General features: G+C 41.6%; 1 protein-coding gene and 1 long non-coding RNA gene across 2 annotated transcripts; one reads left to right on the forward strand and one right to left on the reverse strand.

Moving 5' to 3' along the window:
- Positions 1 to 1604: 1604 nt before the first annotated feature.
- LOC117524421 lies at positions 1605 to 21414 on the forward strand. Its single transcript, XR_004564769.1, has 3 exons — positions 1605 to 1615; positions 18744 to 18751; positions 21333 to 21414. It is a non-coding gene; the product is annotated as an uncharacterized LOC117524421 (long non-coding RNA).
- LOC117524420 (tubulin alpha chain-like) lies at positions 3009 to 21409 on the reverse strand. The gene is made up of 4 exons (XM_034186191.1): positions 21286 to 21409; positions 7170 to 7393; positions 5326 to 5474; positions 3009 to 4042 (listed from the first exon to the last, which is right to left on the reverse strand). The coding sequence occupies exons 2-4, from the start codon at positions 7348 to 7350 to the stop codon at positions 3068 to 3070; spliced, it is 1305 nt and encodes a 434-aa protein (XP_034042082.1). The 5' UTR covers positions 7351 to 7393; positions 21286 to 21409; the 3' UTR covers positions 3009 to 3067.
- Positions 21415 to 27889: the final 6475 nt, after the last annotated feature.

A 27889-nucleotide genomic window follows, 5' to 3' on the forward strand; every position in this document is an offset into this window, starting at 1 on the left:
AATTTACAATAATCCTTATAGCCTCTGAAATTGGAAGATTAAGCAATCCTTTGAATTGAAGTCTACAAGTGCACTGCAACAACATCTTGACTGTTTACTTTAACCATCATTTTCGTGGCATGCAGAGGGAAAATTAGTATCCAATCACTGTTGCAATCGCATTAAGGCAGCTTCTGTCTGTGCGTTTATTTATTTAGTGCAGCAGATAACTGAAACAATCGTGCAAATGGTGATACAAGCACCAAAGTTGGCACAAATAACTCCTTAGATATTACTCTTTGAAGAAACCGACTGGCCACTTGAATTTTCACTTGGCGGCCAGGTAGGGGTCAATTGAAGAATTACACAGGGGTCAAAATTAAAAATGCTCAAATCATTTTGAAAACTACCCCCTTTATTTGTCTTATCATATAGATTCCAAAAAGGTGTAGTTTGACTATCTATGACTGAATGATCAGGAGTTATGGGTAAAAACAGCAAAAATGGTGACAAAGGTCGTTTCAGTTTGTACAGTGGTCAAAATTTAAAGTTCCTCCAATTTTGTAAAAAAGTCAGTGCAAATTATTGGTTGAGCTAATAGGATTAATAAATGGAATAGTTTTGATTGTGTTGAATGTTTTGTCTCCAAAATAAAGATCAAACAATGTCAACGTCCACTGGATTCTCTGACATGTGACATATGTTACCCCATAACATGATAACTAAGCATGATACATGGTCCAAATTATTCCTTTTTAAAACCCTGTTAACCCAACTAATAATTTGCATCATGTTTTACCAAAATTGGAGCAGCTTTAACTTTTGACCCCTGTACAAACTGACACTGACCTTTGTCACCATTTTTGCTGTTTTTACCCCATAACTCCATAACATTCAGTCATAGATAGTCCAAACTATACCTTTTGGAATCTTTACGATCAGACAACTAATGTGGTATAGCTTTCAATATGATTTGAGCATTTTCAATTTTGACCCCTGTGTAATTCTTCAATTGACCCCTACCTGGCCGTCTATTGAAATTCAAGTGGCCAGTCGGTTTGTTCAAGAGTAATGTCTAAGGAGTATTTGTGCCAACTTTGGTGCTTGTATCACCATTTGCACGATTTTGCTCTAAATATGCTTTTAGCTGCTGCACTAATTTCAGGATATCTAATGTCCACATGCACACGAAAAGACTGTTAGCTTTGCTAACAGCGAACTACCTAGCAAAGGATCTCACCGTAGATCCCTCGCAGCAGCGATGGGCGCGGTAGCTGTGTGACTGGCACCGAACACACTGTCAGCGTTTACTGCTTCAATCTTTGCAGAAAACTTACAAAGATTAAGGCACAATGTGCTAAAATAAAGCAAAGAACCGAAGCTTAGCGCCATTACTATCTCGCGACAGGGCCAAGCATTTCCGGGAGAGTTAAAGCGTCTTTGCTGTCACCAAGCAACCGCCTTTGCTTCGGTTGATGTCCAACGTTAGGCTGTAATGTCGCCACCTGCAGGATTGGAGTGTAGATAGACCTTTGACTTCCATTTGTAATACACCAGACGCTTACAACAGCAATGAAATACTACTAGAAAACTACTTTTTAAGTGTTGCATTCACAAGTTGTTGCTGTTCTCTTTTGTTAGCCCCTGTTTGTTCAGGGTCAAGACAAATCTACATTGGGATTTAGCACATGTTTTAAGGTGGATGTTTTACCTAGAGAAACCTAGAGCACCTGGTCTTCCGAACAGGTCTCCCGTCCACGTACTGCTCAGGATGTACACTGCTTAGACAGATCTGACAGGATCAGGAATACACAAAAGCAGAGCGCTTGTGTTGCATTCGCATGTCGACACTTAAAAAACAAGCTTCGAGTTTATTGTAGCAGAGCTACTGTTAAGTGCAGTGACAAACCGCAAACGATGATGGCAAAAGTGGTAATTTTGCATTCTTAATGAGACTGGAAATAATTTATTCCAAGTGTCTAAAGGTATGGCACCATTTTCATTTTTCATAATGGTATTTAGGAGATCTTACATTATCAAAGGGGGACCTCATGGTGTCGAAGCTGTAGAGGAGGCAGCCGACAAATTTCAAGGTGAAAACGCGGGGTTAGGGTTTGGGCTTAGGAAAGATTTAGAGTTAGGGTTGTGAATGAACTGTGATGTTGGGCAGTTTAAATAACAATGGGTGTGTGCTTATAGAAATTTGCGGTTTGCGTACGGTACCTTATCAATAGCAACGACCGAATGGATTTAACTGCCAGATGCGACAGTGTTTCTGACAGTTCTGACTGACTTGTTATGATGGCACAGCTTAAAATTTGTCTGTCATGTCAAGCAAGTCATCCCTGTTTATCTCATATAAAACTGGATACACTGACACTGAAATAATTCATCTCTCACTTCTTGTCTGTAGGGTTTGGTAGATCACACAAGCTATAGTCCATACTCTACATATTTCAATCATATTGCACATTTTTAGTTTTCATGTATATATCATATTCATTATTCTGTTTTAAAATTTATTTTTCTATTCCAGAGTTTATTATATTTCATTCCATCATTTATTACTCTGTGTTCTTGTACATCATCTTCAGTTATACTTTTTGCAGTTCTGATTTGATGCTGAACTGCATTTGTACCCAAGTACCTGAATCATGTGCAATGATAATAAAATATTGAATCTAATGTTATCTATTGTAATCTAGTATCTAAATTACTGCATGTGACCATCTCTGGAAAGTGGACCCCCCCCCCCCTTTCCACAAGGGGAGATAGAGAGAGTGGCTTCATAAATTGGATTTGACTGGACCTTACAAAAACAACCAAAATACACATATCATAGTTTGGTTTAACTTTTACTGAGCAACAACACAAAATGCAAAGTTACAAACATTTGGTTTGTTCAAATGATTCATCTTGACAAATTATTAAAAATTATTATTATTAAGTGGGCAATTAGTATTGTAGTGACAATTAGCATTCCAGGCAAAAATGGATAATTATGAACTGAAATCTTTGTCAAACATGAAGAATTTCAATGACACAGCAGTAAAATGCCTTCAGACTTCAATCAGCTTCCTCAGCCTGTCTAATATTCTTCTCCTTCCTCATCTTCTTCAAAAGAGTCAATCCCCACCTCTTCATAATCCTTCTCTAGGGCAGCCATATCTTCTCTGGCCTCTGAGAACTCTCCCTCTTCCATGCCCTCCCCAACATACCAGTGGACAAAGGCCCTCTTGGCATACATGAGGTCAAACTTGTGGTCGAGACGGGCCCAGGCCTCAGCAATGGCTGTGGTGTTGCTCAGCATGCACACCGCCCTCTGAACCTTGGCCAGGTCTCCTCCAGGAACCACAGTAGGAGGCTGGTAGTTGATGCCCACCTTGAATCCTGTGGGACACCAGTCCACAAACTGGATGGAGCGCTTGGTCTTGATGGCAGCAATGGCCACATTGACATCTTTGGGCACCACGTCTCCACGGTACAACAGGCAGCAGGCCATGTATTTACCATGACGAGGATCACACTTCACCATCTGATTGGCTGGCTCAAAGCAGGCATTTGTGATCTCAGCCACAGACAGCTGCTCATGGTAGGCTTTCTCAGCAGAGATGACCGGAGCGTATGTGGCCAGAGGAAAGTGGATCCGGGGGTAGGGCACCAAATTGGTTTGAAACTCTGTGAGGTCAACATTCAGGGCTCCATCAAAGCGAAGAGAGGCAGTGATCGAGGAGACAATCTGGCTGATGAGACGGTTGAGGTTTGTGTAAGATGGCCGTTCAATATCAAGGTTTCTGCGACAGATATCATAGATGGCCTCATTGTCCACCATGAAGGCACAGTCGGAGTGCTCCAAAGTGGTGTGGGTGGTCAGGATGGCGTTATATGGCTCCACTACAGCTGTAGACACCTGGGGGGCTGGATAGATGGCAAATTCCAGCTTGGACTTTTTGCCAAAGTCAACAGAGAGTCTCTCCATCAGCAAGGACGTGAAACCAGAGCCAGTACCTCCTCCAAAGGAATGGAAGACCAGAAAGCCTTGTAGGCCAGTGCACTGATCAGCCTGCCAATACACAAGTAATCATAATGACTCAAAAAAATAGTGCAAATTAGCAAAGCATTGCAAAAATAAAATGCTCAAAGAGTTTACAACATGTTCTAATAGTCTGTGACTTATATTTGGCAGAAAACTGTATGAAATTGTTACCACATTTGCTAGCTGATCTAATGCGTGTCTGTTGTCATGATTGGGATAGACCAGCCAGTCAGCATGGCTACTACCTAATAATAAAGGCAAAAGTAATGTTTTACAATATATAACAAACTACTGAGAATAATTTATGCTTCTGTTGGGCAAAATTTTATAAAATTAAATAATGTTGCAAGTCCCAGCTGCAACATAGACCTCAATTTGCATCCTGCTCACCCAGCAATAAAAAAAGTGGAGATTGGGGTGTAAGGCAGCACTCAAAGAAACTGTTCATCATACCTGATCCCACCATGGGCATAGAGTACGTGCTAGTCCAACTAGCATATCCCCATAGCTCAGGAATGACTATGGGACTTAAGTACTGGCCAAGATAATGTGGTATTGGTAGTTGGAAATGATCATTGCCATCATATTCCATTCACTTATTTTATGCTGCTATAGTGGGTCTGGGTCACATGGTAGAACAAGCAGCCCCTCCCACACTTCCCTATCCTCAGCCAAGCCCTACTGGGCAATCCCAAGCCAGCTGGGAAATATAATCTCTCTAGCATGTTCTGGGTCTTCCCCAGGGCCTCCTTCCAGTTGGACATGTCTGGATGACCTCCCTAGAGAAACCACTGGGAGCAACCTTACCAGATACACAAACCACCTCAGTTGGCTCCTTTCAATGCAAAGAAGCAGTGGCTCTCCTCTGAGTTCCTCCTAGATAGTTAAGCTTCTCACCATGTACATGAGTGTAAACCCGGATATGGAGGATCTCCACCTCATCGTGGTGCAGGGGTTTGTGTGTGTTGTCTGGAACATTAGCTCCTGGTAGGGCCACCAATATGGCAAATTGGTCACAGGTGAGGAGACAGACAAAGGGCAATTCAAAAAGACCCTTTATGATGGACTCCTATAAGGATAGAGTCACCTTGCTCATATTAGTGAAACTAGAGCTTGGCCTTGGTGAAAGCTTGCAGGTTAACACCTGGTGGCCAAGTCTACAACTGTGGGTTTGCTGTTCTACGGACAGTGTACAGGGAGAACTACAGTTATTTGACCAAATCAGGGAACCAGGAATCAATTTACCACGATTATACCAGAAAATCAATTGTGAATTAAACCCTTTTGTTGCTAACAATATTGGGCCATACCAGTTTGCGGATCCTGTCGAGGACAGAGTCAATGATCTCTTTGCCGATGGTGTAGTGTCCACGAGCATAGTTGTTGGCTGCATCTTCCTTTCCTGAGATGAGCTGCTCAGGGTGAAAGAGTTGGCGGTACGTTCCTGTGCGCACCTCATCTGGTAGATTAAAGAAAGGCAAAAAGGAAAAGGGTAAGAAAAAGTGCTGAGATCAGAAAGCCAGTATATAAGGGTGTTTGAACACAGTGAGCGATGGAGAGTATTACACAGTATTTACTGGAAATATACACTCATTATGTATACATGCAGCATTTCACAAAGGGAAGGAAACTTCCTGTGTCAGGTTATGTAGGCATTGGCAAGTCTTTAAGACTCGATTAGAAGTAGTAGGTAGAATCTTGAATATTTATGGTTGAATGTTTATGTGATGACAGGAGTCAGCTGCTCAGGTGTTAAGGCACTAAATGGTGAAATGTTATGAGACGCCAGTGCCTTGTTGGTCTTTTAACCAGCAGTCAACCACTTCAAAAATCGTGATTATTGTTTTGGTGGAAGAGTGCTGGATACAGAGAGGGAATGTGTCCTTATCGAAAATGTGTTGAGGTCACGTGCTGGTAGTAGAGAAGCTTGAATCTTCGACTGGACTGGGTTGCTTGATGCGAGGACGTTTCGCTTAAAATCGCAGAAATTTCCTCAGCTAAAATTCTTGCTCTGGACTACCAGAGCAAGAAATCGCAGAAGGAAGCTTCTGCGATTTGAAGCGAAACGTCCTCGCATCAAGCAACCCAGTCCAGTCGAAGATTCAAGCTTCTCTACTATGGAAACCACCTGGACAACTGAGAGCCTACACAGAAACATCACATGCTGGTGTTAACTTTTCTCAGTGTTGAGGACTACATGTACTTTGTTTTTTACTGTATCAGAGTTGTTGGCTGAGAACTCCCATTTGAATCACTCTCACACATGGCCAACTTCAGCGCTAAGTTTTACAGGGCAGCGCCTCAGCTCATGTGTGTTCCGGGGGAAGGTTGGCATACTGCTTGGTATAGATCACCACACATCAGAAAAGCTCAGTAAAACTTGTGCCAGTTTTGAATCTTGTTCAAAATTTTCAGGAATTTGGCCAGACCCCTGGCTTTGCCAGCCACCTCGGGCTCCGCTCCAAATGGCACAGTGGAATTACCCCGAGATATCAAGAGTTGAGGATGGAGTGTCTACCAGGTTTTCCCAGATTTACATCAAATCGCGTCGGGTATGACCTGGAGTATCCTAAGCCTGAGTGAGTGAGAGACCACCGAGGAAAAAGTAAAGAACTTTTCCTGACTTTTGCTAAGTGGTGTGCTTCCTCAGGAGAAACTGACGCCAAATGCTGACAGGTGAAAGCTGCTTGGGAAATCAGCTGAGGAGTGCCAAGTAGTAAAAGTGCAAAACTCATCCATGTGCGGCTGCTGCTTTAGCCACTCTGGATTCCACAGCCAATTGTATTTACCTCGAATATAAATTGTCTTCTCCCCACTTTATATTGCTGTGTGTCATGACAACTGAATGGATCATGTCAGTGGTGGAAGGGAGCTGGATACACAGGGGGAAGGTGTCCTTATTTAAAATGTGTTGAGGTCACAGGTGATTACCTTCACAAGTTCAAATCTCTATTTGGACACTGATTGATGTCCAACCTGAGATTTGAACATGTGAAGGTAATCACATTGTGCACACAGCATGTTGCTTATGAGCTATTGGACATTTAGTGAGCCCCAGAACTGACAGTTTTTGTGTGTATGAGCTGGCCAACAAAAGCATGATTACTGCTACCTTTTTTAAGTACAACACAATGTATTCTGTGGTACTACTAACCAATGACAGTAGGTTCCAGGTCAACAAATACTGCTCTGGGAACATACTTCCCAGCCCCAGTCTCACTGAAGAAAGTAGTGAAAGAATCATCGTTTCTTCCTGAGGGCTTTTGGCTGAGCATCTGGCCGTCCGGCTGGATACCGTGCTCCAGACAATAGAGCTCCCAGCAGGTGTTCCCCATCTGGACACCAGCCTGGCCTACATGGATGGAGATGCATTCAACGCTAGAAAGATTGATCTAAAAGTGAATAATGACATGCAGGGCATGCGGTTTATCAGAGTAAAGGTGAGTAGGGCAATGAAAAGGAAACACCAGAAAGGACTGCATCATGTATCTGTAAAAAACAGCATTTAGAACATCATTATTCTGTAACATTAGTCTTTCGCCCCTATACCCAGGTTGGATGACCGATTTGCACATCAGGACAGCTGTGGGCCTTCACCAGAGTTTCCTCTGGTGAAAGAGCGCTGTTGCCTCACAGCATGAAGGTCATGGGATCGATTCCCACCTGCAGCCTTTCTGTGTGGAGTTTGCATGTTCTCCCCGTGTTTGCATGGGTTTCCTCCGGGTGCTCCGGTTTCCTCCCACATTTAAAAAGACATGCAGGTTATGTGAATTGGAAACTTTATAACTGTCCAGGTCTCCCTTGCAAAAGAGATCTCGATCTCAATGGGACTAACCTGGTTAAATAAACAAACATACATAAATTAGTGCTATTTGACAACTCTGCCACTAGGTGGCATCAAACCATCAGATAAAAGTTGTTCTTGCAGTAAGAAGACTTGCTGCAGCTGTCACTGGATTTGATGTGACTTTGCAATGGATTACTTCAAATGAAGCACAAACCCACAGCAGAACACAACATTTTGAAATAAAACCTTTCAAAGAAAAAAAAATCTGAATTATCATTGCTTACTTGAGCCATATTAAACGGGTCAATGTTGTTTCACTTATTATATGTATTTCAACTTGTTGCTCTTCCAAATCGAGTTGGCCTGAACTATGGTAATTAAGTAACAGTAACGCAAATTCATCATGTTGACCCAAGAAGTTTATATTTAGGTCACTCAGCAGAATTGTTTCTGACTACGTTAATGCATTTTACTTGGGTGGAAATACTTTCCATAATTTTTTATATCTTCACTGAGCAAGTTAGATTTTAAGTTGTTGCATGTTATATTAAAACTACATGATTTGAATGTGTTCACCTATAAAACTTGATTTATATCAAAGACGTTAGACTTAGGTTCATGTAACATAAAAGCCAAGAACATCCATGTTGTTTTTGGTGAGGTCATGTGTGCACACACACACACACACACACACATAAATATACAAAATGTTATTTTATCCATCCATCCATCCATTTTCTTCCGCTTTATCCGGAGTCGGGTCGCGGGGGCAGCAGCTCAAGCAAAGCCGCCCAGACCTCCCGATCCACACACACCTCCCCCAGCTCCTCCGGGGGAACCCCAAGGCGTTCCCAAGCCAGCAGAGAGATATAGTCCCTCCAGCGTGTCCTGGGTCTTCCCCAGGGCCTCCTCCCAATGGGACGTGCCCGGAACACCTCTCCAGCGAGGCGTCCAGGGGGCATCCGGAAAAGATGCCCGAGCCACCTCAACTGACTTCTTTCGATGTGGAGAAGCAGCGGCTAGACTCCGAGTTCCTCCCGAGTGACCGAGCTCCTCACCCTATCGCTAAGGGAGCGCCCAGCCACCCTGTGGAGGAAACTCATTGCGGCCGCTTGTACTCGCGATCTTGTTCTTTCGGTCATGAGCCAAATCTCATGACCACAGGTGAGGATCGGAACGTAGATCAATCGGTAAATCGAGAGCTTTGCCCCCTTACTCAGCTCTCTCTTCACCATGACGGTCTGATACAGCGACCGCATCACTGCAGATGCTGCACCGAACTGTCTATCGATCTCACGCTCCATCCGTCCCTCACTCGTGAACAAGACCCCAAGATACTTAAACTCCTCCTCTTGAGGCAAGGACACTCCACCGACCCGAAAAGGGCAAAGCACCTTTTTCCGGTCGAGAACCATGGCCTCGGATTTGGAGTTGCTGATCTTGGATTTTCTTAACATTAGGTAAGATTGTAATGTTTTACATGTCTTGCTGAAATGAGTGAGCAAGGAGGCTGTATGTGCATTTTTCTGAGTTGAAAAAAGCTCTCAGTTTCCATCGAATGCAGCATGAATTTCAAACCTTGTACACGTCCTTCTTCCATCATCTGGTTACAATAGCACACTGAGAATAGTTAACCCCCCCAAAAATGTATACTTTACTAAGACTAAATTTAGCTGTAATTTTGTGATATACCACAGAAATCAAGGTACATCATAATAACTAGATTGCAACAAAGTAAATTTTACCATTATTTATTTATTTATTTTCCCACAGCCCCCCTCTCCAACCCCAATTCCAATGAAGTTGGGACATTGTGTAAAATGTAAATAAAAACAGAATACAATGATTTGTAAATCCTCTTTAACCTATATTCAACTGAATACATCACAAAGACAAGATATTTAATGTTCAAACTGATAAACTTTTTTGTTTTTGTGCAAATATGTGCTCATTGTGAAATGGATGCCTGCAACACATTTCAAAAAAGTTGGGACAGGGGCAACAAAAGACTGGGAAAGTTGATGAATGATCAAAGAAGACCTAATTGGAAAGAGGTGAGTGTCATGATTGGGTATAAAAGGAGCATCCCCAAAAGGCTCAGCTGTTCACAAGCAAAGATGGGGTGAGGATCACCACTTTGAGAACAACTGTGTGAAAAAATAGCCCAACAGTTTAAGAACAATGTTTCTGAGTGTTCAATTGCAAGGAAATTAGGGATTCCATCATCTACAGTCCATAATATGATCCCTGTATCAGAAGATTCAGAGAATCTGGAGAACTTTCTACACGTAAGCGGCAAGGCCGAAAACCAACAATGAATGCCCGTGACATTCGATCCCTCAGGTGGCACTGCATTTAAAATCGACATCATTGTGTAAAGGCTCTTACCACATGGGCTCAGGAACACTTCAGAAAACCATTGTCAGTTAACACAGTTCGTTGCTACATCTACAAGTGCAAGTTAACGCCACCACCTTCTCTGGGCCCTAGCTCATTTGAAATGGACAGATGCAAAATTGTTTTTGGAAATCATGGACATCGTGTCCTCCAGACAAAAGAGGAAAAAGACCATCCAGATTGTTACCAGCGCAAAGTTCAAAAGTCAGCATCTGTGATGGTATGGGGGTGTGTTAGTGCCCATGACATGGGCAACTTACACATCTGTGATGGCACCATCAATGCTGAAAGGTACATCCAGGTTTTGGAGCAACACATGCTGCCATCCAAGCAATATCTTTTTCAGGGACGTCCCTGCTTATTTCAGCAAGACAATGCCAAGCCACATTCTGCACGTGTTACAAAAGCGTAGCTTCGTAGTAAAAGAGTACGGGTACGAGACTGGCCTGCCTGCAGTCCAGACCTGTCACCCACTGAAAATGTGGCACATTATGAAGCACAAAATATGTCAACGGAGACCCCGGACTGTTGAACAACTGAAGTCGTACATCAAGCAAGAATGGGAAAGAATTCCACCTACAAAGCTTCAACAATTAGTGTCCTCAGTTCCCAAACGCTTACTGAGTGTTGTTAGAAGGAAAGGTGATGTAACACAGTGGTAAACATACCACTGTCCCAGCTTTTTTGAAACATGTTGCAGGCATCCATTTCATGAGCAAATATTTGCACAAAAACAATGAAGTTTATCAGTTTGAACATTGAATATCTTGTTTTTGTGGTGTATTCAATTGAATATAGGTTGAAGAGGATTTGCAAATCATTGTATTCTGCTGTTATTTACATTTTACACAACGTCCCAACTTCACTGGAATTGGGTTTGTATATAGTCAAACAGAGCCCTAAGGGATGAAGGGTAGTGTGTGTGTGTGTGTGTGTGTGTGTGTGTGTGTGTGTGTGTGTGTGTGTGTGTGTGTGTGTGTGTGTGTGTGTGTGTGTGTGTGTGTGTGTGTGTGTGTGTGTGTGTGTGTGTGTGTGTGTGTGTGTTGGCGACTGTTGAGGTCACTGATCTGCATTATTTTAAATCTCACTGAGGATTTTGAAATATCAACTACTTTAAAACCAGTCAGCTGTTCCACACCTATAGTTTGCCTGATAATTTTTTTTTTATTCACAGCAGAAGCAGACAGACTCCAACCTGTCTATGCTGGTCAGGGTTAGGCAGCAACTATTTTAAGGCAAGTCCTTCATATGAACCCGACACCTAAACCGCCAAACACACTGAGTGACAATCCTCAAAATAGGAGACAGGGTTTACGTTTCAACTCATCTCCTTCATATGTTTACTGAAAAGTATGTCAAAGGCACAGGCAAAAAAACACACTCCTTAATAAACACCAGTGGAAATGGATGTTCTCTCTTAAACCATGCTATGAGACAGATGTCATATATTATATTAAATCTTTAATTGCAGCAATCGTAGAAAATGTGAATGTACAGAATGCTGAATCTGCTCCAGTTAACATAATTACCTCCTTCAAATTGTGTCTAAACATGAGAGGAAAAGGGGCAAGCTGCTGCCATAACATCTACACGCCGTGGAATCACTGAACCTAAAAAAGTCTAACAATGTTTTTTGCTAGTAAAAAAAGTTTCATCTGCTGTGACTGGATAGCATGTATCCTTAGCGTTTGGCATCACAGTTTATTGCAACTTGCACCTTTCCCAGAAGCTACTGTCATCTGAGCAGTGATATTGATATTGCATGTGCTTATAGACAAAAACAAATAAGAGACAAAATTCAATTTATTATTCAACTGAACTGCAAATATATTAATTTTTTAACATTTATGAAACACTTCTCTAAATAAATAACAGTAAATTCTGAAATACAACTATTTTTTAAGTGTTGCGCTACACAAGGCCATAGGGTCACTGACCCTAAAGAGATTCCCTCCTTGGCACAGTGATCTATTCAACAATTCAGTGTTACATCCAAAACTATGATACATACACTTGTCTTTCCTTTATATTTGACATCCTTGACCATGAAAACATACCACTAGAACTTGGAATCACTTTTATGTCTTTATTATTAGTTCAAAAGTTATTGTATAAAAACAATTTTTCGGTAATGGTGGTTTTCTTCTGGATCTAGCTCCATAACATTTGAAGCTACATCAAATCTGATGACACCTTACTGAATCAGTACAGATGCAGCTACAATTTGGTGTTAGTTGTGCATCTATAGCTTCATTTGTCACCTCACACTGACACATTTTCTATTTTCCCTATATTTTTGCATATTCTGGATCACCAGATCCGGAATCCGGATCTGATCATCACCAAACTTTGTTGTTTGATAGAACATTTGACTATGTTACACCCTATTTTTTTCAAGCCTTTCTGCCTTGTTTTTGTGGAGTTAGAAACTAGAATGTCAAAATTCCCCCTGTCCCGCAATGGTGAAGAATCCTTTAAAAAAATTCCTGGATCCGGATCATGATCTGGATCACCACTAAAATTTAATCACTTGTTCTTCTTGTCATTTCCAACCATTCCACAAAATGTCATCAAAACTTTTTGAGCTATCCTGCTGACAAACAGACAAACAGACAAACAAACAAACAAACAAACTCAACCGAAAACATAACCTCCTTGGCGGAGGTAACAATGAGGTAAATAATAAATAAATAAAACAAACCACACTTCCTTTTTAGGTCTCTAAAAACAACTAATTTCTGTGTCTATTCCTTTAAATGGAAAAGAGTTTCTGTCCACCACTCCTCTCTTTTCCTCTCCCACAGGACACAGATTTTGTTTTGTTGGTGGTGTTTTTTCCCTAATACCTAATTCAGCAATTTTAGCCAATATCATACCAATAATCTGAACCACCGTATAGATGCACATTTACTCAAAATGTCGGGACTGTGTATACTGTGTTGCCAAAATGTTTGTGTACTCTTGATCTTTTATACATTTGAATTTTACAATGACATCTCTACTATACTCTTCTATTCTACTCTTCTTCTTCTTTTTTAGATCTTTAGATATACCTTAATATACACTAGTATAGTTCTACCTTAGAATTGGAATGTATTATAGACAAGGTTGGGTAGGATTACTTTGAAAGAATACATGTGGATTACATGTATGTATGTACATACATTTGGATTACTTGTAATCTGATTACTTTTGGATTACATTTCAAAGTAATCCTACTCAACCTTGATTATAGAAGACATACCTTACTGAATTTTCATCTAATAATAACAATAATAATAACAACAACAACAACTTTCAGGCTTTTAACTTTAAAATTTATAAAATGATAACATTTAAACTCACAGTGAGAATTAATCTCTACAACATGACATTGCACATATTGATTTGGCAAATCAACTGAGATTTGTGTGCTCGGGATTCGTGCCGATGCTGACAGTTGCTCGACATGTTTCAGACCATTCACGCCGCTCAAACGCTCAAATGTACAAGTTAAAACTGTGAATACTTTGAAAATGAAGGTAATTTGACTGAGGTTGGTAAGGTTGGTACTCTTGGGGCTGGTAAGGTTATGACCTTACTTGTGTGAAGCACCTTGAAGCAACTTTGTTGTGATTTGGCGCTATATAAATTAAATAAATTAAATTAACTGAATTGAGTTGAGATAAATGAAATAAAAATATAAAAGCCTAAACAATGGCATGCATAAGAATGGATACTGTTAAGTATAACATAACTAATTTACCACTTTTACAGCCAGTTTTCTTTTGGCAAGTTAGAGGATAGATACATGAACATTTTTTCCAAGTACTGAATATGCCTCGAAAGCAATTTACATTAATTATTAAGCAATACAAAGAATATGGTACTAAGCCATTGGGAAAAGGCCATTCTCAAAAACTAACTGTGCAAGAAGGAGACAAGTGAGGAAAGCCACCAAGAAACCCAGACAACTGACAAAATTCTTGGCATCTATGGTTCTGACTGGACACACTGCACACAGTGCAACTTTTAACTGTATTAATTTGACATCATTCCAAAATTCAAACATGTAAAAGCTCAAGGGTACATTAGATTTTTGGCAGCACACAAGCACACATTAATTGTTTCATTTCAACTCCTTCACAGTTGTGTACAGAAGCACAATTACAAAAACTCTGTTACTGTCCAAATCCAATATGGACCTTAAAGTGCACATGCACACTGGTGTTGTTCTTTATTGCTTTTGTATCTGAAAGTAGGTGCTGGAACAATGTGTGGTTTAAAGGGTTAAATTCAGTAGGTGGTGACTACTTGATAAAGGTGGGTAAATACACACAACTGTACGAATGTCAGCATTGACAGTACCGCTAACAGACTGTGTTCATACGAGACAGTTTAAACAGAAGGCAAACACTGTGTGTCAGATGAAACATATTCCTATGTCCAACAGCTTCTACAATGACCTTTGCCACGAATAATCTCAAAAAGGACATGTAAACATTCAGGTAACATTTATGAAGAATAAGGAGTGCCTTATTGACTTTTGGCTCACTGAAGAGAATCAACATCTGAAATGTTACAAGGAGACTAGCCCAACCCACGTTCTAACTTCAACTGCAAATACAGCACACCAGTGTTACAGCCATATCTGTTCAGACCTGAAGAGGGAAAAACACGTCATTCCTGCCCGTCAGCAACACAAGCTTTTTCTTGACTTGGTGACAGATTCATGTCTGAATGAGACACACCTAACACCATATTACTATCATTCCAAACAGGAATTACTCTTTGAGCAGCAACATGATCTGTTCTTTAAAGTAGTTAAAAAAAAAAGTCTAGTAAATCAGGTGTATTGCCACTTCTGTAAAACACCACAGCAGTCTCCGCCACCATGTGGTGTCGAACTGGATGAATGCAGTCAGTTATTTTATTTAACTGTTTTGTTTTCATGAGCATATCCAAAGCAGATAGTTACCCCCTACTGACTCGAGTCTGCTTGAGGTTTCTTCCTGGAATCCAAAAATGCCGAAAGGTTTTTCCTTACCACTGTCACCACAACATATACTCAACAAAAATATAAACGCAACACTTTTGGTTTTGCTCCCATTTTGTATGAGATTAACTCAACGATCTAAAACTTTTTCCACATACACAATATCACCATTTCCCTCAAATACTGTGCACAAACCAGTCTAAATCTGTGATATTGAGCACTTCTCCTTTGCTGAGATAATCCATCCCACCTCACAGGTGTGCCATATCAAGATGCTGATTAGACACCATGATTAGTGCACAGGTGTGCCTTAGACTGCCCACAATAAAAGGCCACTCTGAAAGGTGCAGTTTTGTTTTATTGGGGGGGATACCAGTCAGTATCTGGTGTGACCACCATTTGCCTCATGCAGTGCAACACATCTCCTTCGCATCATCCGTGAAGAGAACACCTCTCCAACGTGCCAAACGGCAGCAAATGTGAGCATTTGCCCACTCAAATCGGTTACAACGACGAACTGGAGTCAGGTCGAGACCCCGATGAGGACGACGAGCATGCAGATGAGCTTCCCTGAGACAGTTTCTGACAGTTTGTGCAGAAATTCTTTGGTTATGCAAACCGATTGTTCCAGTAGCTGTCCGAGTGGATGGTCTCAGATGATCTTGGAGGTGAACATGCTGGATGTGGAGGTCCTGGGCTGGTGTAGTTACACGTGGTCTGCGGTTGTGAGGCTGGTTGGATGTACTGCCAAATTCTCTGAAACGCCTTTGGAGACGGCTTATGGTAGAGAAAGGAACATTCAATACACGAGCAACAGTTCTGGTTGACATTCCTGCTGTCAGCATGCCAATTGCACGCTCCCTCAAATCTTGCGACATCTGTGGCATTGTGCTGTGTGATAAAACTGCACCGTTCAGAGTGGCCTTTTATTGTGGGCAGTCTAAGGCACACCTGTGCACTAATCATGGTGTCTAATCAGCATCTTGATATGGCACACCTGTGAGGTGGGATGGATTATCTCAACAAAGGAGAAGTGCTCACTATCACAGATTCAGACTGGTTTGTGAACAATATTTGAGAGAAATGGTAATATTGTATATGTGGAAAAAGTTTTAGATCTTTGAGTTCATCTCATACAAAATGGGAGCAAAACCAAAAGTGTTGCGTTTATATTTTTGTTGAGTATATAAATGAGTAGGGTTGTGTCAGGAAGGACATCTGACATGTAACAAGCCAAAATAAAAGATGCAGAGTACAAATCGAATTTCCATACCAGATCGGTCAAGGCCCAGGTTAACAAAGACCAGTGACATTGCCCAACAAGGATGCCGGCAGAAACTGGGCTACTGCTGCATGAAGAAGAAGAAGAGAAGGAGAATGTATCCACAGACAGCAGGAGAAGAAGAAAACTAGAAGGGTGGAAGGAGAGTCGGGACTTTGAATGTTGGCAGTACGACTGGTAAAGAGAGAGAGTTGATTGATATGATGGAGAGGAGAAAGGTAGACATATTGTGTGTGCAAGAGACAAAGTGGAAGAGAAGTAAGAGCTGGAGCATAGACAGTGGTTTCAAGTTGTTGTTTCAAGTTGTATGGATAAGAAGAGAATGATGCTGGGGTTATTTTAAAGGAACAGTATGTTAAGAGTGTATTGGAGGTTAAACAAGTGTATGACAGGATGAGGAGTGTGAAGTTGGAAATTGAAGGGGTGATGATGAATATCATCAGTACATACGCCCCACATGTAAGGCTGTAAGACGAAGGAGAAAGAAGATTTCTGGAGTGATTTAGATGAGGTCGTGGAGAGTGTGCCCAAACAAAAAAGAATGGTGACAGGAGTAAACTTCAGTGGGCATGTTGGTGAAGGGAGCAAACGTGATGAGGAAATAATGGGTAGCTATGGTATCAAGGACAGGACTGTGAAAGGGCAGATTGTAGTTGATTTGGCAAAAAGGATGAAAATAGCTGTGGTGAATACCTACTTTAGGAAAAGGGAGGATTGCAGGGTGACATATAAGAGTGGAGGAAGGTTTCACACAGGTGGACTACATTCTTTGTAGGAGATGCAAGCTAAAATAAACTGGAAACTGTAAGGTGGTGGCAGGAGAGAGTGTAGCTAGACAGCATAGGATAGTGGTTTGTAGGATGACATTAGAGGTAAGGAAGAAGAGAGTGAGAGCTCAACAAAGGATCAGATGGGGGAAGCTGAAGGAAGAAGACTATTGTGTGAAATTTAGTGAACAGGTGAGACAGCCACTGGATGGAAGAGAAGCAATTTTGGACAATTGGAAAAGTACTGCAAATATGGTGAGGGAGACAGCTAGGAAGGTACTGAGTGTGAAGGACAGCGAGCAGTGGAAGGAAGACAAGGAGACTTGGTGGTGGAAAGAAAAAAGGTTGGCGAAAAAGAATTGGGATAGTCAGAGAGATGAAGAAAGTAGACAGGAGTACATGGAGATGCAGCGTAAGGCAAAAAGAGAAGTGGCAAAAGGTAAGGCAAAGGCATATGGCGAGCTGTACATGAACTTGAAGAGGAAGGGAAGAAGGCCGTAATGACTTATATCGAATGGCCAGACAAAGGGACAGAGCTAGAAAGGATCTGCAGTAGATTAGGGTGATAAAGGATACAGATGGTAAAGTGCTGACAAGTGAGGAGAGTCTGTTGAGAAGGTGGAGGAAATATTTTGAGGAGTTGATGAATAAAGACAACGAGAGATAGAAAATGCTGGATGATGTGGAGAGAGTAAATGAGGAAGAGCCAGATATTAGTAAGGATGAAATACTGTAAGGGTAGCTATGAAGAGGATGAAGAATGGAAAGGCAGTTGGTCCAGATGGCATTCCCTGTTTCTTTAAAATTAAAGCATTCATTCGATATTACTGGTGTCTATGTAATTAATGCATTCTTTTAAAAAATGAACCGCTGTCTTAATGAAAAAAAGTGATGTAACAATTTGCACAGATTTTTTTGTAAATGATTTCATGTTAATTAAAGTTATTTCAACATAACTAGAAAAGTCTTCAACTTTCAACTCAGCTGAAAGTTGAAATGACAACAACAAAAAAAATCTATGCAAATTGGTACATCAATTTTTCTCGCTGAAACAGTAGTTACTTTTTTAGAATGTGGTAACAATGATGTTGTATCGTGATATGTATTGAATCATGATAGGTGTAATGGTCATAATGTGTTTTGTATTGTGAAGCTAGTGTATCGTTCCACCCCTAATACACACACACACACACACACACACACACACACACACACACACACACACACACACACACACACACACACACACACACACACACACACACACACACACACACATACTAATGAATTCAAAGCATCCTACACTACATGTACTTTTGTAGAGTGCTATATTTTCATGTTTTTTCTTTTCCAACATAAACAAACATAAACAAACTTTCAGCACCTGTTCACTTAGGCCAAGCCAAAATAAGCTTATTAGATTTACGGCCAGTCACAGTGACAGAAAATTCTATTCCTGGCACAGGGGCCCAGCCACGGGGAGCCACAGTCAGTCACTGTGTCAACCTGCAAATAAAAAGAAATAAAAGTTTGCAGCAGGAAATTCTTCAGCCCACTGACCATTTTTCCACTGAAAAGATGTTAAAAAAATGTCTATGCCTCCATTGAAAAGATGGTCAAAAATGGTTCAAAAAGTGAACCTTTTCTTTCCACCGTCTGTTTGTAGACATTGAATGAACGCTCAAATTTAGACCGTTTTAACCAGGATGTTCAAGAGTGGGATTTTTCAACATGTACAATGTGTAAATTATAGCAGACCTCCTCTTTGGCCTCCCTCTTCTACTCCCGCCTGGTGTCTCAATCCTCAGCATCCTTCTCCCTATATACCCTGAGTCCCTCCTCTGCACATGTCCAAACCATCTCAATCTCTCCTCTCTGACTTTGTTTCCAAACTCTCCTACCTGAGCTTTCCCCGTGATAGGTTCATTACGAATTCTGTCCATTCTCGTCATTTTCAAAGAAAACCACAACACCTCCAGGTCTGCCTCCTGTCTTTTTGTTAGTGCCACGTCTTTAAACCGTACAACAAAGCTGGTCTCAAGACTGTCTCGCAGACTTTCCATTTCACTCTTGCAGATATTCTTTGGTTATATATCACTCCTGCCACCTTTCTCCACCCTGCCTGCACTGTCTTCTTCGCCTCTCTACCACACTCTCCATTACTTTAGATCAGTGGTGTCCAAAGTATTCCAGAAGGGGCCGAGACGTGCAGGTTTTCTTTGCAGCTACTGACTCCAGCAGGTGATTTCACTGATGAACTCATCTCATCTGCTCAAAGTGATGTTAATGTGAATGTGATGTTAGTGTGAATTTAACACTGACAGTGTTAAATTCACACTGTCAGCGTACAAATGGTTCTACTCTGACCAGTGTGAATTTAACACTGGTGATTTTACTGTGTAGAACTTTGAGGGAAAAATGAACTTACTCCATTTTGGAATCAGCCTGGAACATAAAATGTGGAACAAGTGAGGCGCTGTGCACTGTATGTGTACACATACACATAAATGTAAATTAAACTGTCATATTATAATTTGTAAATAAAGAATTCTTTCACACACACACACATATGCTCATCATCACTCATCTTCAACCTCTTATCCTGGATCGGGTCGCGGGGCCAACAGTTCTAGCAGGGGACCCCAGACTTCCCTTTCCCGGGCACCATTGACCACCTCTGACTGGGGGATCCCGAGGCATTCCCAGGCCAGTGTGGAGATATAATCTCTCCATCTAGCCCTGGGTCTTCCCCGGGTTCTCCTTCCAGATGGACGTGCCTGGAACACCTCCCTCGGGAGGTGCCCAGGGGGCATCCTTACCAGATGCCAGAACCACCTCAGCTGGCTCCTTTCAACGTGAAGGAGCAGTGGCTCTACACCGAGCTCCCCCGCGGATATATATATATATATATATATATATATATATATATATATATATATATATATATATATATATATATATATATATATATATATATATATATATATATATATATATATATATGTGTGTGTGTGTGTGTGTGTGTGTGTGTGTGTGTATAGTGTGTTCTCATCACAACACAGTCTGTCAACAACTGAGCTTCATTTGCAACCATTTTAGGTAAAATTATACATCCCCTTTTTATGACATGAAAAAAAATTCAGGGGTTTTAAATATTAAAATTTCCAAAATGATGTCCTTTAACTCACAGTGAAAAGTATCTCTATACCATGAATTAAAAGAGATAAAAATCTAAAAGCCAAAGTGACAGTGTGGATATAAGTAAGTGATCACCTTTATAGCCAGTTTTCTTCAGACAAGTCCGGGGAAGTATACATGAACATTTCCAAGACACAGATTATGTTTTGGACTTTATTTACCTCTGTCATTAAGAAATACCAACAGTATGGTACTGCGTGGCAAATCCAGAGGTGGCAGTTCCCAAAAACTGAGTGAATGTGCAAGAAGGTGACTGATTAGTGAGGAAAGCCACCAAGACACACATGACAATCCTGAAGATGACATCAGCTTTCACGCCTGTGATTGGAGAAATTGTGCATCATGCAAGTTTTGCATTTTACTTAACCAGCTATCGAACTTCATCATGAACAATATTGAGGATTGGGCACATGAGAGAGGGAAGCCTAGATTTGATCTGTTTTATCCCTGGGCATGCGCTTTATCACAATGATTGATGATTTGAAAATAATCCCTAAATGTTTTCATATGACAGTGATCTGGACACACCTTAATAGGGCAGCATAGCAAAACACATATTCTAAATGAACTAATGGTTATTTTCAGATATGGAGCCATCCTGGAGCTGACCTCTAATGATCTACAGGGGTCAATAAATAATTACACAGGGGTCAAAATTTAAAAATGCTCCAATCAGGTTGAAAATTATACCATATTATTTGTCTGATCATAACAATTCCAAAAAGGTATAGTTTGGACTATCTATGACTAATCTATGACTCATCCCCATTTTAGCTGGTTTAAAAGTGGATGAGAAGTCTTAAAGACCTGATATCACAGAGTTTTCAACCAAAAATCAACTTACAGTTTGTGCGTCTAACTCACCATTGTGACTTTTGCTGCAGACGAATGTTGTCTTAGGGAGGGAAAAGAAAACCGACTCTGTGTGAACTTTACAAAAGGTTGTCAATCTTCTCACAGCAGCCGCCAATGTGGTCAGAGTGAGTGAGTAATGACGCGAGGACGAGGACAGCTCATAAACAGTTCTCTCTCTGTTTGTCATGAGCGCGCACTGTGGGCGCGCAGGCCAGTCTGACCAGTCTGATAAGGTTGGGATGGTGTTGCTATTTTAATCTAAATTAAAGCTACAGTGTGTAAGATTTAGGGGGTGTTTATTAGCAGAAATGGAATATAGTATTTGTAACCATTTGTTAATTTGTGTATAATTACATGAAACACCAAACTGGTGTGTTTTCATAAGAAGAGAATGAGACCTGCATGTGTCTAATTGATTAAAATCATTTAATCAATGCTGAACACTGCCATCTCCTGTTTGTATCTGGGATTGTTGCATAGAATAATTGTGTCATCACGTGCATGTAGAAAATTAGTAGCAAGTGTACGGTGTAACTGGAGTTGCATGCATTTTGAGAGAAGCTTGTTTGTGTGTTGCTTTCATTTGCAAAGCCTGCTGGGTCTGCTGATCAACAACACTGGAAAAAAACAAAGTCTTTTGAACTGACATGATTTAGATTAGATTAGATAGAACTTTATCGATCCCTTGGGAAGAAAAGTGAGGTTCCAGCTGCACTGTATAGCAGCACACAGGGTAAGAAGCACACAGAGCATCAAAAGTGAAAGTTAAGAAGAAAAACAATTTCAAATAATATAAATATAAATACACAATATAAATACCAGACATACTGATCACTGCTGGTTTACTGCGCCTCTCCTTCCCATCCTCTGTCTTCCTGTTTGTAGCAAGGTGAAGTCCGGATTGAAAAGATGTTCCTGCTAGCTTGACTAGTGGGGAATTCCCCTTTGGCTGACCTGGTAGAGTTTTGGTCTTCAGTTCGAGCAGTCCAGTGTTCGAATCCTACCTCCGTCCCAGCCACAAAGATAGGTCCTCTGGTCACATGTTACTCCTCCTCCCCCCGAGTGAGGAGTTGTACAGTCTGATGGCCTGAGGGACAAAGGAGTTTTTCGGTCTGTTGGTCCTGTACTTGGGAAGGAGCAGTCTATGGCTGAAGAGGCTCCTCTGGTTGCTGATGATGGTGTGCAGAAGGTGACTGGCATCACCCATAATGTCCAGCAGTTTGTCCAATGTTCTCTTCTCTGCCACCGTCACCAGAGAGTCCAGCTTCATGCCGCCAACCATAGAGCCAGCCTGCCTGATTAGTTCATCCAGCCTGGATGTGTCCTTCTTGGGTGTGCTGCCCCCCAGTACACCATGGTGTAAAAGAGGACACTGGCTACTATGGACTGGTAGAACATCCACAGGAGTTTCCTGCAGATGTTAAATGACCGCAACTCAGAAAGCACAGCCTGCTTTGTCCCTTCCTGTACAGGTGGTTGGTGTGGGTTGTCCAGTCCAGTGTGATGTCTAGCCACAGCCCGAGGTACCTGTAGAAAGCAACAGGCTCCACCTCAACTCCCTCAATCAGAACTGGTCGTGGACTTGGTCTGGACTTCCCAAAGTCAATGACCAGCTACTTTGTACCAGAGTACAAAGGAGCTTTGTACATCTCCTTAGGTACCAGAGCCACTGCACTGTGTGACCTGGTCTCTATATGGCCAAAGTTGGAGCTGTGTCCTCATTCTCTGCATTACATCAGACCTGTTTCCGGTGGTTGGTGGACTCTGCCAGGGCTGCCCCTTGTCACCAGTCCTGTTCATGAGGGTCATAGACGAGATTTCAAGGTGCAGTCAGGACCTGAAGGTGTCCAGTTTGGTGACCTAAGACTTGGATCTTTGCTTTTTGCAGATGATGTCATTCTGTTGGCTTCATCAGGCAGTGACCTATAATGTGCACTGATTAGGTTTGAGGACGAGTATGAAGTGACTGGGATGAGAATCAGCACCTCCAAATCTGAGACCATGGTCCTCTGACGGAAAAGGGTGGATTGTCCAGTCAGTGTCAGGGAAGAGTTTTTAATATCCCAAGTGGAGGAGTTTAAGTATCTCAGGATCTTGCTCATGAGTGGGGGCAAGTTGGAGCGTGAGATCGATAGACGGATTGGGGTGGCGTATGATGTTTTACGGATGCTCTACCAGACTGTCATAGTGAAGAAGGAGCTGAGCCGGAAGGCGAGACTCTCAATTTAAAAAAGAGGCAGTTCCATGACATTTTACATGCATGTGACTGAACATGCTGGGGGGGGGGGCCTTTTCGAGTACCAATACACACTCTGATGAGTGCCATTCTAGTTACTTGGCTGATATCTCATTGGTTTACACTTTTCAGTGATCTCATCCTGTTTAAAGAGTCAGTCCAATCTTTTACTAAAACAATGTGAGTCATTGTTAAGTGAGTCACACTAATCCTTTAAAACACAGCAGAAGTTACAGATAGTGTATCTTTACAGGGACACGGGGTCAAGTATGTGTTGTCAGCTGTCACATGACAGAGAGATAATTCCTAAATGGAACAGCCCTGCCACTGATTCACTAGTCAATGTATTCTTCTGACGGCTAGAGGTCGTCCTTGTACTATAAAATGAATATGAAATAAAACTTGTACTACAGGTACAGAAATCTACAAAAACAGTGTCTCCATTTTTTTCAAAGGTTGTTATGTTTCACATTTGAAGAGTTCAAATGCAAAACCCAGTTTTTTTTAATGGAGAAAAATCCAGATGAAAATGGAGATTTAAAGGAAACCATATTCAGAAATGCACAGACTTTCATCAAAAAAATGAAAACAGTTTGTTCAAATTCTTTCATATTTTGCACACTGATGGTCCCCTTGACAGCCAAGTACATGTTGACCTCAGCTAAAAATGTATGGTTTTGGAGATACTGGATTTTGCATCTGAACTCTTCATTTTATGTTACAGCCTTATTCCAAAATAAAGTAAATTTATTTTTTTTTTCCCTCAAAGTTCTCCTCACAACACCCCATAATGACAACATTTTTTTTTTTTTTTTTTTGCAAATTTATTAAAAATAACAAACTAACAAATCACATAAGTATTTACAGCCTTTGCTCAATACTTTCTTGGTGCACATTTGACAGCAATTACAGACTCAAGTCTTCTTGAATATGATGCTACAAGCTGGACACACCTTTCTCTTTGGGCAGTTTTGCCCATCCCTCTTTGCAGCACCTCTCAAGCTCCATCACATTGGATGGGGAGTGATGGTGCACAGCCATTTTCAGATCTGTCCAGAGATGTTGAATCAGATTCAGATCTGGACTCTGGCTGGGCCACTCAAGGACACTCATAGAGCTGTCCTGAAGCCAGTCCTTATATATGTTGGCTGTGTTTAAGGTAATGGTCCTACTGAAAGATGAACCAGTGCCCCACTCTGAGGTCAAGAGCACTCTGGAGCAGGTTTTTATCCAGTATGTCTCAGTACATTACTGAATTCATCTTTCCCTCAATCCTGACTAGTCTCCCAGTTCCTCCCACTGAAAAACATCTCCACAGCATTTTGCTGCCACCACCATGCTTCACTGTAGGGATGGTACCTGGTTTCCTCCATTCATGGTGCCTAGTTTCCACCAAACATGACACCTGGCATTTACACCAGTGAGAACAATCTTTGTGTCATCAGAAAAGAGAGTTTTGTTTCTCATGGTCTGAGAGTCCTTCAGGTGCCTTTTGGCAAACTCCAGGTTGGCTGCCATGTGCCTTTTATTAAGGAGTGGCCTCCGTCTGGCCACTCTACCATACAGGCCTGATTGGTGGATTGCTGCAGAGATGGTTATGCTTCTGGAAGGTTCTCCTCTATCCACAGAGGAATGTTGGAGTTCTCACAGAGTGACCATCAGGTTCTTGGTCACCTCCGTGGCTAAGGCCTGGTGGATCTGGACTTCCTCCATTTACGGATAGAGGCCACTGTGCTCAATGGGACCTATCCTGTGCTATCCGGAGGCAATAAATGACCACAGGGACCGCAGAGCAGCCACTCAACAAGAGGGAGTTTCCAACCACCCCACAAGCAGGTGCAAAGTAGCCCCATGAGCATGCCAACCCAACCCCATGAGCATGCCAACCCAACCCCATGAGCATGCCAACCCTCTCACAGCAAGTCGTGATTCAGCAGCACAAAATATACATTAATCTGTTGGTTTGTGATATTGTGACGAAAAGCGCCTCATTTTTGTCATGGCAGCACAAATTCATTCTAATTCATTCCGTGATGGTTGCATGAAATTAAAAGTGAAGCTGGGGGGGGTCATGGTTAGGGTTGAGGGAAGGAGTAGGATTAGGTTATGGTTAAGGTTAGAGTTAGGGGTACAAGTAGGGTTAGTAATAGTGAGTTAAAAAAAAACAGTCCCAAAAATTTGACTCATTTCGTGATGGGAGGATGAAAAAAAAACATGAGACTGGGCTGAGCATGCAGTGTAGGACATAAATCCAGGGTCCCAACATCAGACAGGGCCCACAAACCCACAAGGACAGCGGCCAGATGACTCAACACATCGCACGCCGGCATCACCGCCAAGCACACCCCTGCCACACCCCTGAGGCCAAAGTTCCAGCCCTGGAGTCAATGGGGTAATTCTCCTGGCAGCAAGTGCTGGGCATAGATTGACTCCAGTCACATGTGATGTGACCCATATTTCCCCACAGAACAAAACCCCCAACGACACCATCAACCAATTCCAGGCTGACCATCTCCTGCTGCCACCCTGAGGACACAGGTTATTATAGAACCAGCAAACAACACGCCATTAAGTACCCATGACCACACTGCGAATTACTTCCTGGGGATTTGGGGTAGGGGAGAAACTAAGTGCTATGACCATAGACCTAGGGGGAAGGGGCAACTGAGTGCTACAACCAGAGAGTCATGGACACATGTTCCAGGGTCCCCATTGAGCTCCCCTGTGGAACTGAGACATCTGCTTCCATCTAGCGACAAGCCTCTCCTAGCCTCCCAAACAACTCCACCCCTAGTAACCAACAGTGAAATGTTTTAATGAACATTGTCATTCACTGTCACTGATGATGATGATCATCATGTTATTGATTAGGAAGGTGGTTGTAGGACTGTGGCAATGCTGGCATTTAACTAATATGTTGATATTTCATTGACAGGTACTCTGTTTTTATACACTGCAGTGGTTTGCACTTACTGTTTCTGTACTGGTTTTTGGCTTGTTGTCTGTGTAATGATGAAATTCAGTTTCCCCACTGGGGCATTAATAAAGTATTTTGTTCTACTGTATTAAATTGTTTTACATAAATCATTCCAGCGGTCTTAAAGCTGTCAAAGGACTGTTAATCTCTTTTGCCCAGGTAAATGCTGGGATAGGCTCAGGCATCGTCAAACAGGGTGAGTAGGTTTTGCTATTTTGTCCCGTATTGTTATTGAAGTGTTTCAGTGCCCTAGGTCAGAAACTGATACTAAAATGAAAGGTGGTGCAGGTGACTCTCTGGTATCGTTCTTCCTTCAACAAAATGGCTCCATTGACAGGTAAATTTGGTTGTTTTCTAAGAGGTTAAAAGTGCTGAGATTGTCTAATTACTGCTTTTAATAGACAGACAATCTTCTTCAGCAAATAAGTATGATATGTGCAGTATTTCTACAGCAACTTTCTAAATAGAAGAGATGCTTGCAGTGCTTTAGAGTTAAAATAAAGCACTTTGACACACCAATGTGAGTTTTGGTCAAAGTGCCAAACTGCATGCATGCCTGGAGTACGTTGGGTGTGAGCACAGGCTGGATCAGCTTGTAACCAAACCCTCAACCCTTCAGTTAACAAGCAGCCTGTTCCACCACGGAACTACAGTCGTACTAAAAGCAGCTTCAGTGAGAAAGTTACCCAGTAGTTTGCCACATCACTGCAGAAGAAAAGACTCTGGGAAACATCTGAAATGGTCTCAGGTTACGACGGATGCTTTCTGAGCTTGAATGTTGTTTGACTTGTTTCACATGTCAAAGACCAGAACATTATGTCTTTTGAGTTATTTGGCGCAACAAACATTAAGACTGAGCACAGTTCTGACTAAATGATATGATAGAAACACCTAATCTTTATTTTCACACCATTAATACACTACATGCATAATTATTAGGCAAGTTCGGTTCTTGAGGACTAATTTTATTGTTGAACAATAGAAGCAAATCATTAAGAAACCTCAAACTTGAAGGATTAACAAAGGAAAGGTGAGTTCTTGCTTTCTCGGGGGAACAAATGTGAGTGCAGTGTATAAGGCAGCTATTAGTATTCAGAATTATTATGCAGCTAAATCAAAAAGTAACATTTTCTGATTCACTTGTTTATCGTTAACAAATAACTCAAAATAAACAAATAAGTACTTTTGACATTTCAAAAATATTCTTTGTCCAATACAGTCTTTTCAGTAAGTGCTATGCAGAGGTGGGACAAAGTCACCATCAAGTCACTCTCAAGTCATGAATCAGCAAGCCCCAAGTCAAGTCTCAAGTCATAATGACCACCAATTGTTTGCAAGTTGACTTAAGACTTGACTTGGGACTTTCTGATTCATGAGTTGAGAATGACTTGACAGTGACT

This window comes from Thalassophryne amazonica, chromosome 14 (genome assembly GCF_902500255.1).
Source record: "Thalassophryne amazonica chromosome 14, fThaAma1.1, whole genome shotgun sequence".
NCBI classification, from domain to species: Eukaryota; Metazoa; Chordata; class Actinopteri; order Batrachoidiformes; family Batrachoididae; genus Thalassophryne; species Thalassophryne amazonica.